The following is an 18284-nucleotide window of genomic DNA, read 5'->3' as shown; positions in this document are numbered from 1 at the left end:
CCATCTGGATGTTGCTCACCATGAGCCAGCAGCACTAAGCCACTGTGACTGATAAACAGCTAATTAAACTGTGATTTTGAGGTTCATATTGGAACACTGCAGAACTAGTACTGTTTGCCAAATGAAGCACACAAAGCATCTTGCTGTGTGCTGAAATCTGTCACATGACTGTACCACAGTCACATGGTCTCATCAGCCCGGAGGCGGCGGTCGCTCGAGTTCCGCCCCGAATCCGGAGCTGGATTTTGGAGGCGAGCTTCGGAGCAGCTGACCGTCAGCCCGAGACTCCGCAGCTCAGCGGCTTCTGAAACAACGCGTCGCCCTTACGCTTGAGAGCGGCCTTCTGTCTGTGGGTTTCCGGGCCAAGTCTCTGCGTTCTGCGTCTCATCCAGTCCAGGGTGGTCAGGACGTTAGAACCTGCTGAATAATTCATGCCGGCGCGTTCGGGGGGGGGGGGTGGGGTGTTGCAGGCACACGGGACGCCTCTCCTCCCTGGGCGTGCGCATGCGTGCATGTGTCTGCTCGGCCCTCCCCCCGGCCCCTCCCTCCGCAGTTCGCACGGTGACTTCCTTTGATTCAGAAAGCGCCTGAGGTGTATCTCTGCTAATCTTAACATCCAGTGTTTGCCAACTAGGTCACAGCTGTTGAGAGGCGGTCGGAAAGCCGGGGCTGCGGGAAGTGGAGGCTGGCTTCCGTCTCCCGTCGGAAGAAGAACGACACGGGGAAGGCGGGAGGCCGTGCTTTTCCCCCGCCCAGTAATCACGCTCTGACTCAGCGAGGCGAGAGGACGAGACATTTGCATTTATGCCTTCCAGTTATGTTGTCACAGTCCTAATGCTTGCCTTTGATGGACAACTTTTCATCAGACAGAGCCTAGTATTTGTGGTTTGAAAAACTAGAGACCGCAAAAAGCCACGCTTTAAATCTCTCTGTCACCCTGTCTTGGTGATCCCTAAACGTCCGCAAGCCGCGCTGGCAGGCTCCCCCTAGTGCCGGGCTGCGGAATAACACAGGATGCACGCGGCGGCTTTGACACCTCGGATCCTTCGAGACAGTGAGACTGAAGTGTCGGTGTTTAGCATTCAGAGCAATAGGCTCACAGAGTAAACACTTCCAGGCCGGCCTTCCCCTCACCCCTCTAAAAGACAGTGTGTTAATGCGCCCCGCACCGCCGAAAGGCCTGCTGCCTCGGAGTGGAGTAGAATACTGACTCACTGCCATTCTGGACACTGCCGAGGAGCACAATCAATAAAGTGTGTGAAATCCAGATTCTGACAGGAATCTAAATCAAACAGGTTTGGATGTATTTGTACGTCTCTGTGTGTATATATGCGTAGTTTGACTACATTTTGACCTTTTTGGCCTTTTAGGCCAGAATAGCTGAAAGCTATTTTTTCAGCATTGGCCACTTGTGTGTATATATTGTGCGCTTAGTGGTAAAAGCCCACCGATCTGAGCGAAATCATTTCTGTCCCATTTCTCTGAGGTCTCTGAATGCGCCTTCGAATAGAGCGCTCAGAGTCGACGGCCTTTCAGCTTGAAATCCGCACAGAGCCTCTAGATCTCGCCATGATTTCTCCCCAAAGCCGATGAAACAGTCCTTCTCTGGGATTGATATTGATATTGTTAACATTATCTGAACCCTCGCTTTAAAGCGTCCCTGCGCCGAGGCCACCCCCATCCCCCCCCCATCCAGCTGTGATCTCTGGGAGGAAGCATGTTCAGGAGCACAGGACGAGCTGAAGGCCGTTAATATTGATCAGCCGTAACAGATATTTCCAGCCGCAGCTCTCTTATGGTAATGCGTCCTCAACGAGGGAAAGTCGGGGGGTTACAAATAAGCCCATAAGATGGCCTCCGAGCTGCCCAGGCCGCCCAAGCAACACCAGGAATAACCTCGTTTATGTATTCGGTGCGGCTTTTTATACCGCACACGCTCTAATAAGATTTACCCATTTTTGATTTAAACAGATTCACAAAGCACATCTGCTTTGCTAATCAATTGTTTTTGAGTCAGTTCATGCAGTTTTCAGAGTGGCGCAGCGCCTCTCGAATGCCAGCGCTGTTAATTACATGTGTGAAAGGCAGCTGAAGAGATGGCCGGGGTAATTGTCTCTCCGCGGCGCCGTCAGTCGGTTGAGCCGCGGGTTGTAATTGCCTTATTGCTTACATGTCGGTCATGGAAGTCTTATCTGTGTGAAGGAAACCGCTCTCCCGTGACTGACAGCTTATCTGACAGGTACGCTCTTCACACTCGCAAGTGTGTGTGTGTGTGTGTGTGTGTGTGTGTGTGTGTGTGTGTGCGTGCACCTGCACGTGAGCGCGCATATATAGGAAGCAGCAGCCAGTGAATTACTTTGCACAACCAATGATGTAATAATTCTTGATGATGTAATAACTTTTCAGTGCAATAAATGATCCGGTTTCATTACATTATAAATGCAAGGTGTGTTACATTATGAAGTTATTACATCATTCGGAGTTATTACATTATCACTTGTATAATGACTGTTAATGACTGTAATGTTTACAGTACGATAGCAAGAGGAATATTACATGGATTGCGTTAAGTGTAAAATGGAGTCTGTAGTTCGTAACATGCAGTATGTGAGGAGGTAAATGTTGAAGCAGTTGCTGTTGCCCGTATTAAAATGAAATGTGTTGTGACATTGTTGTTCAGACCAAAAATATATTGCAATATCATATTGAGATACATTAATGCAAAGCAGGAATATATTGTAATATACCAAAAGAACAATACATTTTCATTATATTAATTGAACTAAAATATATATTCTCTGAAATGTATTCTCAATATTTTTTTTATGCGAGCTGTCTGATTTTGTATGACAAAAAGAATGAGTGGGAGGATGAGTCAGACTGCTGAGTATATATGCCAGGATTCAGAGCGTCCCTCTGCCGTTAGCATACATACAGGTGCACCCTGGGGCTGGCTGCCATTTCCTGTACCGCTTATCCCACGCGAATGCCTGTCCGCGCGCCGATGACACCGCCGCTGAATCTCTTTGTGTCACTGCTGTCTCTGTGACAAGTGCCCAGCGAGCCGCCGACAAATCTGTGCTGTGAGGAAGCGGCGTTTTCCCTTTCATATGAAGTGTTCACACGGCAGCCTGGCCCGTCCGCTCTGTGCGCGTGTGTCAGAGCTTTCCTTTTCATCTGCATGCGTGTCGCGCATCGGCGGAGGCCGAGCTGAAGGACCCCCACGCTGGCCAGCCTCTCGAGCGCACTGGAGGCTCTCGGCGTAGCACTGTCGGAGGCATGTGGTTTAATTATGAGTGTGTTAGAAGCAAGAGAGGGTTTAGACTTTATAGAAAGCCACCAAATAAGAATGTTTTTAGTTTGTTGAATCCCGACATGATTAAAATAAATGACTTGTGCTTACACAGCTCATTTGAACTGCATATAAAATGGGTTGTGGCATATGTGAGTGGGAGAACTGCTTTATTCTTGTTGTAGCTGAGCAATGTGCGCGCTCTCTGTGTAGGTTAATACCCTGCCTCAGTTATGCCGGCTGGTAAGGCCTCTTCCTCTTCATTGTCGCCGTGTTGGTGTAAACCCAGTGCTGTGAATAGATAGGCATGTCCGCAGTTAGTATGGAATGGCGGTTTGGCACTGAGCCTTACCGGTCACACAGACTCCCGCCGCTGCCATTGTGCCGAGGCCTCTCACTCAGCAGCCTCCGCTCCTGCGGATGGGCCGCCGAAACGGCCGTGACTCCGTCTCCCCCAGTGGACGAGGCCGCGTGCCTCTCCCGCCCGCGGTGTCGGCTCAGCTCAGCGCCGGGCTAATCGAAGTGACTGAGCGCGGCCCCGCTGGCGTGTGGACACTGCAGGGGGCCAGGGGGGAGGGGGGAGGACCCGTGAGCTGCACCACGCCGGATTGTGCTGGATCGTGCCGGACCTGGTCATGAACAGCCCGGTTACATGCCTGCTCTTTTCAATACCGGTCATGATCACAGTCGACTCGGTTTGCAGGAGCTTAGAGACAGGTGTCGTTCTGCAGCACAGGGAGCCGCAGCACACAGATTATCTGTATTGAGAAGACAGTTTCAGCAATACGAGCCCTGTCTGCACGAGGTTGGCTCAAACACACGAAAGGGACTGTTTCATTTCTACAAGTCTCCTGCATTCTTCTCAGCCACCGCCCCCCTCAACCCTAACCCCAATCCTAACCTTAACCACCAGCCCCCCAACTTTCACCCTAACTCCAACCTGAATCCCAATCCTAACCCTAACCCCCCCCAACCCTCACCCTAACTCCAGCCCTAACCCTAACCCTCCCAACCCCAACCCTAAACCCAATCCTAACCCTAACCACCAACCCCCCCAACTTTCACCCTAACTCCAACCTGAATCCCAATCCTAACCCTAACCCCCCCAACCCTCACCCTAACTCCAGCCCTAACCCTAACCCTCCCAACCTCAACCCTAAACCCAATCCTAACCCTAACCACCAGCTCCCCCAACCCTCACCCTAACTCCAACCCAAATCCTAATCCTCACCCTAACTCCATCCCTATCCCTAACCCTCCCAACATCAATCACAACTCCAAACCTAACCCTAACCATCACTCTAACTCTATCCCTAACCCCCCCCCACAAACTGAACCCTAACTCCAGCTCCAGCCTATTCCTAACCCTATCCCTATCCCTAATCCCAACCCTAACCCTTACCCCCAGCTACCCCTGTGTCAAGGAGTTTTACTCAGAGTGGCACTGTAATCTCCATGGCGACTCAGCATTAGAGTCACGCCCTCCCCCCTCCTCCCCCCCCCCCCTCCCCCCCTCCCCCAGGAGTGTGTCGGTGCGCGGGAGGCTCGCTGCGCTCTGGGACGCTGCCTGGCGCATCAAAGCGGCACGCTCCCGGGAGGAGGCGTTTTCAGAGGCCTCTCGCTCCATTCATATTCCCGAGCAGCTCCACTGTATCTCACACCCGCCTGGTCATGAATCACTCAGCTGCCAGAAACAGCAGGGAGCTGACTGATAAGCACGCCGTGATAAAACCAAGCTCTCCAAGCATGTGTAATGCTTTAATGGGGAAAATAAAGCTTTTAGCCGAATAGCCTCAGAGCTAAGTTCCTTATGGAACTCTTGAGCAGGGTTTACTAGGGGGTCAGGGTAGGAATGCACCAAGTATGGCTATTGCTATAAAGTTCTTTATATGTTACTGTATGCTGATGTATTAATAATAGTTGGTTCATGTACTGTAATCGTTTTCATGCCGATTGGTAATAATGGCTATGATGTTGTTGTAGAGATCCTTGAATCCTTTTATGTACTTGCCTTGGTGATTCCAGCCCCAGCCAGCAGTTCTGTGTCTTGTTGTTGGCTACAGCTGTCATTTCCTGGACCTCTCTGGTCATGTTACACCTTTTCCCACACCTCTGTCTCTCACCTGTCTCCCTCTGTCCTGCTCTCTCTGTCTGTTTCTCTCTTTTCGTGGGCTTTTCGTTTTGAAGGGATGAGGGTGTAGAGGTTTTGTTGTTTTTTTTTTTTGTTGTTGTAGCTTTTTTTTTCCAGAATGAACTGTCTCCTCAGCCAAGGTTATTGCAATGTGACATGATGTTAAAACTCAACCTCTATCTCCTCCTCTCTCTCCCCCTCTCTCTCCTCCGTCTCTCCACAGATCTGAAGAGGGAAGCCAGCATCTGCCACATGCTCAAACACCCGCACATCGTCGAGCTGCTGGAGACGTACAGCTCGGATGGAATGCTCTACATGGTCTTCGAGTTGTGAGTGTCTCCTCCGCCTCACTGTGGAGTAGCGGTGGTCCTTCCCACCAAACTCCAATCTGCAGACCTGGAAAAAGATGGAATCTCTGGAGTCTCCACAAAGTTATGCTAAAAGACATTGATGTGTAGATCTTTTCTGAATTTGATCTTTTTTTCTTTTACATCACCTTTTTAAACCAAGCTTTTGGAAAGTTGCACTGAATCACATTTGTAAACAACACCAGAAAAAAAAAATCATGACCTTCGTATGTATTGGCTAGTATAATAGACAAGAAAGAGCATTGTTTAACGTTTTATCGTTATATAGCAATTGTTCTTGGCTATAAAACATGACACATGTATATGTCATGGCACCTGCTCTTTAGCAGGTCTGCTGAGTGTCTTGTGAAGAAGTGATCTCATTCATGAAGGAGGCCATTGTGTCTGATTAAATCACAGTTGAAGCGAGGGGGCAGTAGAAGATGAGGTGTCCTCTTTTTATTCAGTTGGCTTTGATACAGCACACATTGTAGCTTTATGTAGCATTAGCTTGTCTTCACCACAGGGCAGTGTAAGTTAAAGCAAAAACATTTCAAAAGATACATCCTTGCCAAGCGTGGGAGCAAAGTTCAGGAAATGGAAATAAAAAGAAAGAGCTGAATATGGTCTTTGAATTGTAAATTGCATGGGTATTGAAATTTATCAAAGCAACATGCAAAAAAAGTGGCTGTGTTTGTGTGTGTGTGTGTGTGTGTGTGTGTGTGTGTGTGTGTGTCAGTGTGTGTGTGTGTGTCCGTGTGTGTGTGTGTGTGTTCATGCCTGTGCGTGTGAGTGAAGGTAAAGAGGAGAGTGGCAGCAGAATTCACTGTTCCTCTGCTGATGTGTAATTTTGGACATTTCTGAAAATGATGATGATGACGCTGAATCATTGTGTCTTCAGTCCAAAAAGCCTGTTTTTACAGCAGAGAGTGTAATCTTCTCGCCTCCTGTCACAGCATCCCCCCCTTTGTTTTCGCACTTGCTGCGCTGGGGAGGGTGTTTGATCGGCCCGCGGCGTGGAACAGCTGTAATTGCGCGCGTCAGAGGTGAGGAAACGGATGCGATAATCTGAGCCCGGGGACCCTGAGCGGCAGCAGGGGTCGTGACCCCCGGCCGAGGAGCGTCCCGCGCTAACCGCATTACAGCCCGTTCAGGCAGCTCTGATAGGATCGGGGGAATTTCATCTGAGCCAATCACGAGCTTCCGCTCCCGCAGGCTGCCCCCTCGTACCTGCCCCCTCTCATCCCAGCGATGTCGGGAGATGAGCGCAGGGGAGATGAAGTGGAGCTGGCAGGTGGATTTGTGTGGCTGAGTCAGAGGTGCCTCAGCAGCCGGAGAGAGCCCGCAGTCGGGGGAAATAACAGCCTTTGATGTACTGTACGTACCAATCCTCTTCAATTACAAGAGCCTGTCCGTCTCCCCCGGGGCCCGTGCTTCTGTTGCGGTGCGCGCAGAAGAGCCACAGTAAGTGGCACTTGGGATTAAGTAGGAGGGGCATTCTGGGAAATTTGCAGAAAACAGAAGGAGAAAGGCTGCAGTTGTGGAGCAGCCACATGGTAACACCCCGCTCCGGTTAGAATCGGGCCAATCAGATCGTGACAAGCGCAGCCATGTTGAAGCTGGCACGGAGGAGTGTGTAGGGCGTGGTCACATCATAAGGCGCGCCTTACCAAACTACCCCGCACCTTTTCTCTGCTGCTGATCTGAAGAAACCGGCCACCAACAATCTCGCACGCTCGGCCGACGCGTGTCCCTTAATGCTCGGCGTCAGCAGCTCCTCTCCCTCCAGCCAAATTGGCTCAGGGGGCCGCGCGTCTCAGCAGGTGTCCTTTTGGCCGCGGTCCGGAACGTTCTTTGCTGTGCTCCAGCGCCCGCTTGTTTTCTGGCCCCGTTCGCTCGCAGATCTAAATGTCGAGATGTGAGACGAGAGACTTCTGAGACGTGAAGGCCAGGCGTCTGCCTCTCAGAGGGAACATGTTCTCCTTTTTATTCTCTTTAATTTGCGTTACGAGAACAGGCATTCGCAGTGGACGGAGCGGTGCTCGCCGTTCTCTTCGGTCTGCTGTGTTGCAGTGCAGGGGCAGTATAGCCCAGCTCTGTCCAGCTCTGCAGGGGCAAACCTGCTGAGAATGTGAACGCTGGCCCAGCCTCCTCTGCACTCTTTTACACTGCCGAGGCATAAAGCCGGCGTACGACGTAGCATAGGAGTTTTACCCTGCGGATGTTCCTTTTTTAGTGGACTTTGAGAGGTGAACATAGCAGCTAAGATGTGCCAGAGTGGTTATTTCTGTGTTTGTTTATTTGTGCGGCAGGTCTAGGCTTAGACAGTACACAGTTAACAGCAGGTAAATGAATAGCATGTGTGGTGCAGCCAGTGAAATGTGTTACAGCCATCAGAAAGGCAGCACCCTTATTTCCTACAATGGTCAGTGCTCATGAACACCCATAGGGCGTCTTACAGAGATTCTTATTTACAGTAGTGAATATCTCAACAGCTGTAATTTACGGCTAATAGTGCTCCAACCATTTACCCAATCAAAGCTGTCATACTAAAATTATAGCTAGTAGTGTTACAACCACCTACATAACCAAAGCTGGCTCACTAAAATTATGGCTGATAGTAGTAGAACCACCTACACAACCAAAGCTATTTTACTCAAATTAAGATGCTGCAGCCATTCGGACAGCTGCATTTTTCACAGATTCCTTAAATAACAAAAGAGTGTGCAGCTCTGTGAAATCTGGCAGGAGCGGAGAGCACAGCTCAGATCAGCACTGCTCAATGGGGGCGAAAGGAGGATCCTCCCTGAGCCAGGCTCCCGCTAGGCACGGCTGAGTGTGCTTCTGAGGGCTGATCAGAGCTTCTGAAGCCCCAGAGACTCTGCCTCTCTCAGCAGCTCTGCTCGCAGGTCACCTGCGTGAGACCCCTCACTGAGACCCCTCACCGACACCGTGACCGTTTTTCTTCTCTGCCCGGGAGCAAGGGTGTGTAAGGGCGGGAGAACGAGGCTCTGGCCGCTCAAAGTCTCCCTCACCCTGAACTCTCCCCTCTATCGCCCCTCGCAGCATGGACGGAGCAGACCTGTGCTTCGAGATTGTGAAGAGGGCGGACGCTGGCTTCGTCTACAGTGAAGCAGTAGCCAGGTAAGGTCACTTGGTCATATTTCAGGTTTGAAATGGCACAGTACAATCGGAAAAAAAAGCTGATCATACTTTTCTGAGGTTGTCTGAAGGCATATGTAGATCACCTTACTGGTTTTTAGCTTTTTTCGCAAATGTCTCCATTTTCAACCTTCGTACTCAAAGGGAAGAAACTATTATAATGGCATGCATGCATCTAGTCATTCAAGTCGTCTAGATGTTGTCAAGACAGTCTATAGTGTAGTTTTGATTGGCTGACAAAGAGCGCTCCTCTTTTTTGTCCGTTCCTTCATCACTGTTTAAAATGTGTCTTATGGGCCTTTATATGGCGTGGGAACAGTTTCATTGTGCTTTTTAAATATATTTTGTATTATGCCGTTTGCTTTGAACTCGTGTTGGTTCCAGTGATTTACTTTAATAAAGTCACATGGTGTCAGTCGGTGGGGGAAAGGGCTGTTTAGTGTCATCAGGGTCTGATACAAAAGCAGAGGGTCTGGTACAAAAGCTGTCACTACCCTGGGGTCTCTCCCAGGTTACAAAATTTACCTCAGGTTGCCAGCTGCTGTGCAGTTTCCACTTGATAAATTCAGGTTTAGTAGGCACGTTTGACAGTTACTGTTTCACAGTTTTGTCACAGAGGCAATGAGACAGAGAGTTGCCTGTTGCGTTTTAAAAATTCTATATGCATACAAAAATGCAGGCAGAAATAAAACAACCTTTCATATTTCGCCTGCTTGAAAACTGCAGCCGTGTAGCACAGTGGCTAATTGTACCGCCTGAGGAGCAGATGTCACAACACTTTCAAACAGTATATCTCATGAAAGTGTCACATCGATGTCAACTCCAGCTTTGCAGCGCGCCGGCACATCACAGGTGAAAAGGTCACACCAGACAACCTGAAAGCACTCGGCGGAAACAAGCTTGCTTGTCGGGCAAGGTGAAGGCTTCCAGTGACGTGACGAACATTGTTAGCTACTGCACAAAGCTTGTCAAACAAAAAATAGCGATCAGTTTCAGTTCCTTATTGATCAACTTGCTGCATTTGGGCATTTGATCTAGTTCAGACCAGACATAGCTGCAGCAGTTCTGAGGCATTAGTCAGTGCTTGTGAGGATTTTATAATATGCATTCTGAAGTCTGCATCATCCTCAAAATGTTTTGATCATGGATGAGAGAAGCACACTGCCCAGTTATCTGTTGTTTTGGCACAGGGGGAAGTCAAGACACTGTGTTGTCAGTCGTAGGATTCACATTACAACAATTACAGGCAATTTAAAAATCTGTGTCAGTCTTATAAGACAATTGAATGCTAATTGCACGTGACATTTAGTAAAAAAAAAATCTTGCGCTTAAATTTTAGCCTAACAAATGTTTAATTACAGCCACAAACAGGTTTAATTATTATAAGTATGATGTTATCTTACACAGTAATTACTGTATGTAGTACATACCTTTATAATTACATTGTAGGTACACTTTGGTACGTGCAGATGTTATGTAATTATACTGTAATTACACAGGTAGGTGCTGTGTGACTACTGTGCAGGTAACTTACTCAGGTAGGCACTGTGTGTCTGTTGGGTATTTGCAGTCATACAGCTAGGCGCAAATAATTTAGGGCCGCTCGATAAAAAGTGGAGCCTCAAAGGACTTCGAATAAAGGCTGCTGTGAATGTACATGAATGTGCACTGCACAGTGTAAAAGTATTTTTGACGTTTGTGCTTTGTGTGTCGCATACACTGTAACAACTTCTCAGTCCTACTACAGATAGGACATACTAGGAGATGCCATGTTGTTGCTCATTTTTGTGAAAAGCTTTGTCCTCATAATTCATTAACCGAGCGAAGGAGGAAGTTGAAATAATTCCAGACAAAATTTAGCAAATTATATATTCAAATTCCACGGTGCTGTTTAATAATGTAAACAAAATGACTATTTTTTTCCTCCTCCTGGGTCACAGAGCGGCTCTTGGGCTCGACCGAAGAGTGCAAGGACCGGAAATGGCCCAAAAACAGGAAGGGAAATTAAACCCCTCTCTGGAATGACAGGGCGGCATTCCCTCATGTCCTCGCGGGGTCTTAGCCGCTCCAGTTCGCGTTTAGGTCTGTTGTAGCCGATGCGTGTTTTACTGATGCCGCTCCGGCCGTCGGTCGCACGGCGATTCCGAGCCCTTCCCTCCGACGCAGGGAGACAGCCCCGCGCTCTGACAAAGCCCACTTTGCTGCGGTTCAGGGAATATATCAGCCCGATTAAAGATAATGAAGCTGTTATCACGCAGGTGAAGGGTAATGTTTTACTGCAGATACAAGTCCCCGGTGTGCCTCACACCGCAATCTTTATTCTCCTACTTCTCCCTGTATTAAAAGATTAATCAGGAGGGTTTTATGATTCTCTCATTCTTCACCTTCTTTTCCCCCCGCATTTTGAGCAGGCACCTCGGATAGCAGTTTATTGCAATCTGCACCGTTCAGTGCTTAGTTTAATATCACAGTTTACGGAATCGGGAAGCAAAACTGTGAGGATCACTACTGTTGTTAAAATTCACAATTACATACTATACTGCACCAGATATTAATTAAATGATATTAAAAATAAGTTAATGCACATATGCACATTATCTATAATCAGGTGTCAACCTCCCTTTGTTTTTGTTACATTGTTTTCTCAGCTTAGACATGCTTATCATAGTGGCCACATACTTCGACATAGCGGCCAATGCATCCTTGCTCAAAGGTACAATGGCAGTTTCCCTCCCTGGAATTGAACTGGCAACCTTTGTGTCAGACGCCCTGCTCATTACTACTACACCACGCTGCTTTTTGTTATGTCTGTATCTTAGGGGATTTTTTCAGGCTTTGTATATTCATTACAATATGATTAAAACAAAGAAACGAGATAGTGGGTTGACTCATGCTCCTCAGTCATTACGAGATGTGGGTGGAATAGGGCAGTGCAGCCCAGATGGTAGCAGGTACCCAAGAAGGCTTGGTTTTATGTAAGTTTTAGTCTTAATACATGATTCCACGTCGACCTACGAATTGTGGCTCCTGCTATTTTTGTATGATCTCAGCACAGAGGTGTTATGAGCCCCATTGGCACCATTCCCGGGCTCCAGACTCATACAGTGCACCCTCCCCAACCCCTCTTTCTCTTTTTTCAGCCACTACATGCGACAGATCCTGGAGGCGCTACGCTATTGCCACGACAACAACGTCATCCACCGGGATGTCAAGGTAGGCGTTCTTTGTGAACGTTTTTCTGATTTTCCTGTGGTAACCACCTCGCAAAGTGCTCCACCCCTCCCTTGTACAGATGGCACAAACATCGCCTCGGAGGTTCGGCAGCCTTTATTTTGCTGAAGTTTAAAAATAGCTGTTGTGGGTTTCCTGAATAGGTCCGTGGTTAAGGCGTTTTCTTTGAGTGCAAGCCGTAAGGCCACTGGGCCAGGGTTGATCCCAGCCGTGTCACCAGTTGGCGGTGACCAGGAGCCCACAGTGGCAGAATAAAATGGCTTTGTTCTGCTGGGAGTAGGAATGGGTATGTTGGCAGGGGCTCCTCCCCCCGCTTCTGTGGGACACTATGACTTATTGGAAGGCAGCAGGCTGCTCAGATGATGTCACTGAAGTCCTGCCCATCCTCCAGGAGGCATTTGTCTATAGTGCAGTTTGCAACATGAAAAATAATTGCCGATTGCCATGTCACTGTATCAGAGGGATGTACTCAGTTCACCCCGCATTCCTGCATGAGCCCATTGGACGTTGTGATTACAGCCAGCAATGTCCGATTGGTCAATCCAGAAAGAGTGGTGCATGATGAGGGAAAAGCAAAAAAAAAAAAAAAAAAACTCCTACAACTTTCTTATCAGTTCTGTACTGGTGCACAACCTAGCCTTGGGCATGCCTCAGATCTGCACACCACTGCTCCCCCCATCCCCCAAAGGCTTTGGAGTTGAATTGAGGCCGCCCCCCGGCGCTCGCCGACCGCAAGGTGTTCGGTGTAAAAGGCGGCGCTCGTTTATACCCCGTCAATTACGATGTTCCCTCCTGTCTCTCAGAGGCCGAGCGGCAGCGCGCCTCACCCGGGACCCGAGGACAGCCCCCTCCCGCCACCCACCCCTTCTGTTTCCCATCCCGCTTCATTGACGGCTTTAACAGGAGGCCCTCGCAGTCGCGGCAGAGAGAGTCGGACAGCGTGCGGCTCGGAGGCCGTGATTAGCGGGCGTGGTCTCTCGGCAGCACCTTCTGGTGCTGTGCTGCTTGAGGTCACGCTGTTGGGGTCGCGGGGATCTCTGGGGGACCGGAGTCAGCTTTCCGGTTCTCTGCAGGTGGTCTGAGCTCACAGCGTCTCATGGTCGTACTGCTCTTTCTCTCCCATCCTCAGTACAGTCCGCTTAATTGAGACACTGTTTTGCTGTGTGTTTCAGTATGACCTCCACTTGTGTTAATGACGTGCTTGATCTCTGTAAGGCAGCGTTACTGCCTATCTGTGTTTAATGGTAAGGGTTTTATTGGCAAGAATGAGGTGTAATTGCGTTAGTGTTGATCTTTGTCTCTGGAGGGGCACAGTACCTCCTGGTTTCTGCACACGTTTCTATAAAACTGCACACCATTGGACCACCTAAATCGTTTCCATCACCTTCTTAATGAATGATTGGCAGCCCAAATTCTGTTTTGGACTGCAGGATGAAAAAAATGGGAACAACATTGATCCCAGTAATTATCCAATGAAATTGAGAACGCAGTGTAAGTGACACAGTCAACTAGATATGACGTCACACAGAACAACCGTGTAGGGGAGAACGGGAGTCAAAGAAAGCCTTAAGCATTATGGTGAGCTTTGCGACGAACTTGTGCCCAACCCAGATAAGCAGCGTGAGAACGTGCCGCTCATTATCTCGCGAACACACAGCAGCGGTCATTGTTTGCTTGATTTATATTGGTTTTCATGTAGTGTGGCTTCAGATGACCAGTCATACTGAAAACCTCTAACGCATGTTATGTTGATTTATTAATTTCTCCTCCAGATAATCAACCATCTGGCCATTCCACCACACTCTCCTGTCTGCGTAAGCCCAGACGTGGCCGAGCGGTTTCCTTGCATCACCGTGAATTTTTTTTTTTTTTTTTGTGTTACTCTCTTTGACAGCAGACGCCAGACCACCAGCCACACGTTCACGCGTCCGGAGACGGCAGTTCGTTGGTTTTTAGGGTCGCGTGTGACGGGCGCGTGGTGAGCGCTGTCATTGCTGAATATTTAACAGCTCGCATCTGTGCGGCTCCCGCCGCGCGTGAAGGTCGAAGCCGCCGCTGCGTCTCATTCGGGTCCCGATGAGTCGGAATGCATTCGTTTGTCCCGCTGTGATCATGGGAGCCCTACGGCCTGCTGTGAGCACACTCTTAAGATTGCGGAAAGAGACAGTCTGATATCATCGCCATTACTTGTGTATTTGCTGCAGGCCTGATTGCTGACATGTTATATTCTTATATGTTATTATATGTCATGTCTTACTCTCTGAGAAATGTGAATAATTGGCATTTCACTTATATACAATACAGTGCTGGCAGTTCAGTGTGTAGTGTATACTGTAGTGATTGTCTCTTATGGTGGTGACTTAAAATATACTAAATGTCTGCTATTATAGATTCAGAACAAGAAGAAGAATTCTGGATATATTGACAGGGCAATGAGTGGGCAGTAATATAGGACAGAAATTATGTTTCTTTTTATATGATTATTATAAGGAAATAACAAAGCAAACAAATGACAACTTGCCAGGCCTTGGAGAGCATGCTGCCCCATGCAGAGCAACCAGAAATATTAAAACGCTGTGGTATTTAATCTTCATAGAGGGCTCATCTCTGAGTATGGAAGGAACATTTTAAAGGAGCGTATTACCATTGTAAATTAATGTGAGAGCATTTTATGAGAACGTATTACCTCTGCAAAATGACACCGTATTCGGCACAATAATGTCAAGCAAAATGCCAATTACAGACTGTAGGCCTTCCAGAGGAACATTGCATGGCAATTTTCTCTCATATTAGGTGCATGTGAGAAAATGGTAGAGAGAAAAAGAGGGTTTTTTTAATGTAATTGCACGGTATTGACAGAGGGAACATTTGTAATGAGATTTGGGGGTGTTGTACGCGGTCGGGACTGGACAACGTGTGACAGATGCTCTGTCCCCGTGAAGGCCGTTTGTCAGAATCAGCGTTGTTCAACCCCCGCCCCCCGCTCGGGAGGAAAGGCATTCTCAGCCAATGGGACGTCAGAAAGGAACAGTCATCAGCAGGACGGCAGCGCTGGGTGTGGTTTCCATCTCCTGTGTAAAACCAGGATGGTATGGTGCCGCCCCCCAAACATTCACCTACCCATTGGTTCCCCTTACAGTCACATCTCCGCTGGCATCTGCCGTGCGAGTCGTGACCTCCGTCTGCTGGGCCATGGATGATTACATCTCTGCTGCAGGAGATAAGACATGGTGCCAACCAGAGGAGCGGGCATTAGTGTGGCAAGAAAACATAGAGTGGCTGAACAGTAGCTTTGGTGGCAGCAAATCGCTCCAAAATGCCATTGGCTCAAGACACAATGCAGTATTATCACTGGTCTGACTGTGGAAGGATGCTATTTTGGTATAAGTATAAGTTGTGTAGGGAATATAGCAGATAAAGACCAGATGCACAGTGTAAGGTCAGTGGCTGGGTCAGTAATGACTTCACAGGAAGATGCACTCTGATCAGCAACACTTCCATGCAGTATGAAACTCTACCCCCTATAGGTTTCGAAAGGGTTTCACGGTTGAAATGTAACTAAGATTGTTCTTTTTTTTTTGTCTTGCTCTGTGGAGTGCTGATAAAAGCAGAGGTCTAATCTTTCTCAAATGCATATTCTCCCTTTTGAAAACACATCGGCTCGAATTCTAAATAAAATATCTGTAGGGTCATCGATTCCTCTTTGACACACTAACTGTGTGAAAACTGATGTTGCTTCTTTTGCTGATTGTTTGATAGGAGCATTACAAAATGGATGGCAGAGCCAGCTTTGCTACTAAGTGTAGCAGCAAATGAGTCTTCCTTAAAGTAGTGCCATCAAAAGGGACATCTTTATATCTGAAGGACATATTTATTAACAATCTGAATTTGTATTGTATTGTGCTATTAAGGTTAAAGTTCAACATTTTTTAATATGCACATCCAATATATACTTTTTTCCTTTATAGTATGTTTTTTTTTCCCTGATTAATTCGGAGCATGAATAAAAATGGAGGGCTCAGTACCTTAAAATCATAAGTGCACTTTCCACTCTCAAAGTGTCACGGAATGAAAGTGCATGATCGGACTAATGCGACATGCAGTCTTTTGAGCTGAGCCCTCTCCTGTTGCAAATAAGCTAGGCCCGGAGCACTGCATTTAGCTTACTGGCACTTATCTTTGACCATCTTCGTCACCTCTGAAGAGGGGGGTAATACCAGTCTTCCTGTTTCAAAACCAAAAGGCCAAATAATGTCACAGAGAAGTGCAGAGAGCGCTGTTTTCTTGGTGGGAATCTGTCCATGTGTGAGCATTGGAAGACTTCAGTCATGTGAGAGTATCAGCGAAGGCAGAAAAGTACATGTGTGTGCTTAGAGGTAGAGGGGTACTGCAGCATTAATAGACATCGGCTTCACCCGGCCAATTAGAGGAGGAAACACTGTCTTGCTTGATAATTGTCTTAAGTAGGGTAAAACTAAGAACTTGACCTATTGCATAGTTATACAGCCTTATGCAGAGTGCCAGTAATCATAGTTTGTAACAAATGCAAAACGACTCTATTTATTTTCCCTGATTTACTGAGCTAATGGAATTGTGTTGAGAATCTTTCTCTGATGGGATGTGGCATGATGGCATGTGGCACCAGGAGCAGAACGACAGACTTCTCCTTCCCTAAACCTGGCACCTGCATCTGTAGTGGGTTTGTTTGAAGGTAAAGCGAAAGTCAGTGCCTTGCGTCATTTCCCCTGTCGAGGTGATGATTCAGGCACTTGCCCTTGGAGCTGATAACAGCTTGGACGCTTCCTCTGAGAGAAGCCTTGATTGTAAGGAACAATGGCATTTAATACCAGAGCTCATGCAATAGGAAATGCATCACACAAGCCTTACGCGGCAATATTCGAATGATGACGCTGGAAGGGATAAAACACAGTGGCTCTCTCTCTCTGGCAATATATCTGATCGGTCTGTCAGCGCACCCAATAGGGCAGAACAATTGAGAAAGTGCTCAGATTCACGGTGGTAATTGGCCCGTAAACGGTCAATGCAAAGTGTTGTTTTTAGCGAGTGAAAAGCCCGATGTTTCGGAACACGTCAGTCCGTTATTTTGAAAGCCAAACAGCTTCAAAAGCCTGTCCGAAGCAGAAGCTTGCAGCAATCAGTCTAGCCTGTCATTCCTTTCAGCAGCCTCGGTGCTGTTTTCACCTCGCTGTGTTATTATCCGCAGCTGAAAAACAGTGCGATTTTTCAGATGTGTTTTCAGACGTTACGGCTTTTGCTTACTATTGATGGAATAACCAGAATAACATCCGTAACGATGTGCTGTTAACAGATCATCCTCCATTTGCAGTTCCAGACAGAAAGAGGATTACAAAAAATTCTGGCAGTATTCTGTTTCTGGCAGAGTGGGTTTCGATTTTATAGATGCTGATGATGACTGGGTTCAGGGATAGCATTTTGAGCTGGACAGAGTCGTCGCCGGTCCTCGGCCACCTGCACGCCGGCTAGCAGCACGGCTAAGTCGCTAACGCGCCAGGCGGAGTTCGTTTCCAGACGCATTCTGGCGTGTCTGCTCCGTGCTCCTGAATGCTCCATCCCTTTCTGTGTTCGCGGTCACTCTCTCCGAGCCTGTTACCTCTCGGCTAAACTCGACCCCGTTCTCTTCCTTTACTACTCTGTGGTGTACCTTATTCCAGCGACGATAAACTATAAATTTGGCAAGTAGTGTCTTCGCTCTACGATTTTAGAGAAAAGTGCAGTTTATCAAGAGGTAAATATAGTGAGTTCATTATTATATAACACTGTGCCGTTTTGTTTTATTTATGATGATGAGTTTATGATGACATTGACATTTGTGTCTGATGAGGTTTGTAGAAGACTGGTTCCTCATCTTGCCCTGGAAGTGAGGAAGCTCTTTACACAAACATTTTTGAAGCTTATGGCAGGACGGTGTAATGTCAGACCAAATTGGAAAGAGTGTTTGGGCTTTCTGAACACTTTTGCCAAGTTATATTGGTCATTTGGAAGAATGCTGCTTTCTGCTGTTTTGCATCCATCAGTAATTATGCGGGAGCTGGATGCTCCTGCATTTATAAATTCGTTTTGTCGCCAAAAAGGCAACCCC

The 18284-nt window shown here is 47.7% G+C and overlaps 1 protein-coding gene across 14 annotated transcripts in view; it reads left to right on the top strand.

The window, feature by feature from the left end:
- Positions 1-18284, top strand: part of LOC118789197 (peripheral plasma membrane protein CASK-like) — a 136170-nt gene that overhangs the window by 74659 nt on the left and 43227 nt on the right. For all 14 annotated transcript variants that reach the window (XM_036545531.1, XM_036545532.1, XM_036545536.1 and 11 more), the window contains exons 3-5: positions 5647-5752; positions 8837-8914; positions 12073-12145. In XM_036545531.1, the coding sequence (XP_036401424.1) occupies positions 5647-5752; positions 8837-8914; positions 12073-12145 (257 nt within the window). The remainder of the gene's footprint in view (positions 1-5646; positions 5753-8836; positions 8915-12072; positions 12146-18284) is intronic.

This window comes from Megalops cyprinoides, chromosome 14 (genome assembly GCF_013368585.1).
Source record: "Megalops cyprinoides isolate fMegCyp1 chromosome 14, fMegCyp1.pri, whole genome shotgun sequence".
In the NCBI taxonomy this organism is placed as follows: Eukaryota; Metazoa; Chordata; class Actinopteri; order Elopiformes; family Megalopidae; genus Megalops; species Megalops cyprinoides.
Note: the sequence above shows the minus strand (reverse complement) of the source record. Positions and strands in the feature narration are given on the sequence as shown.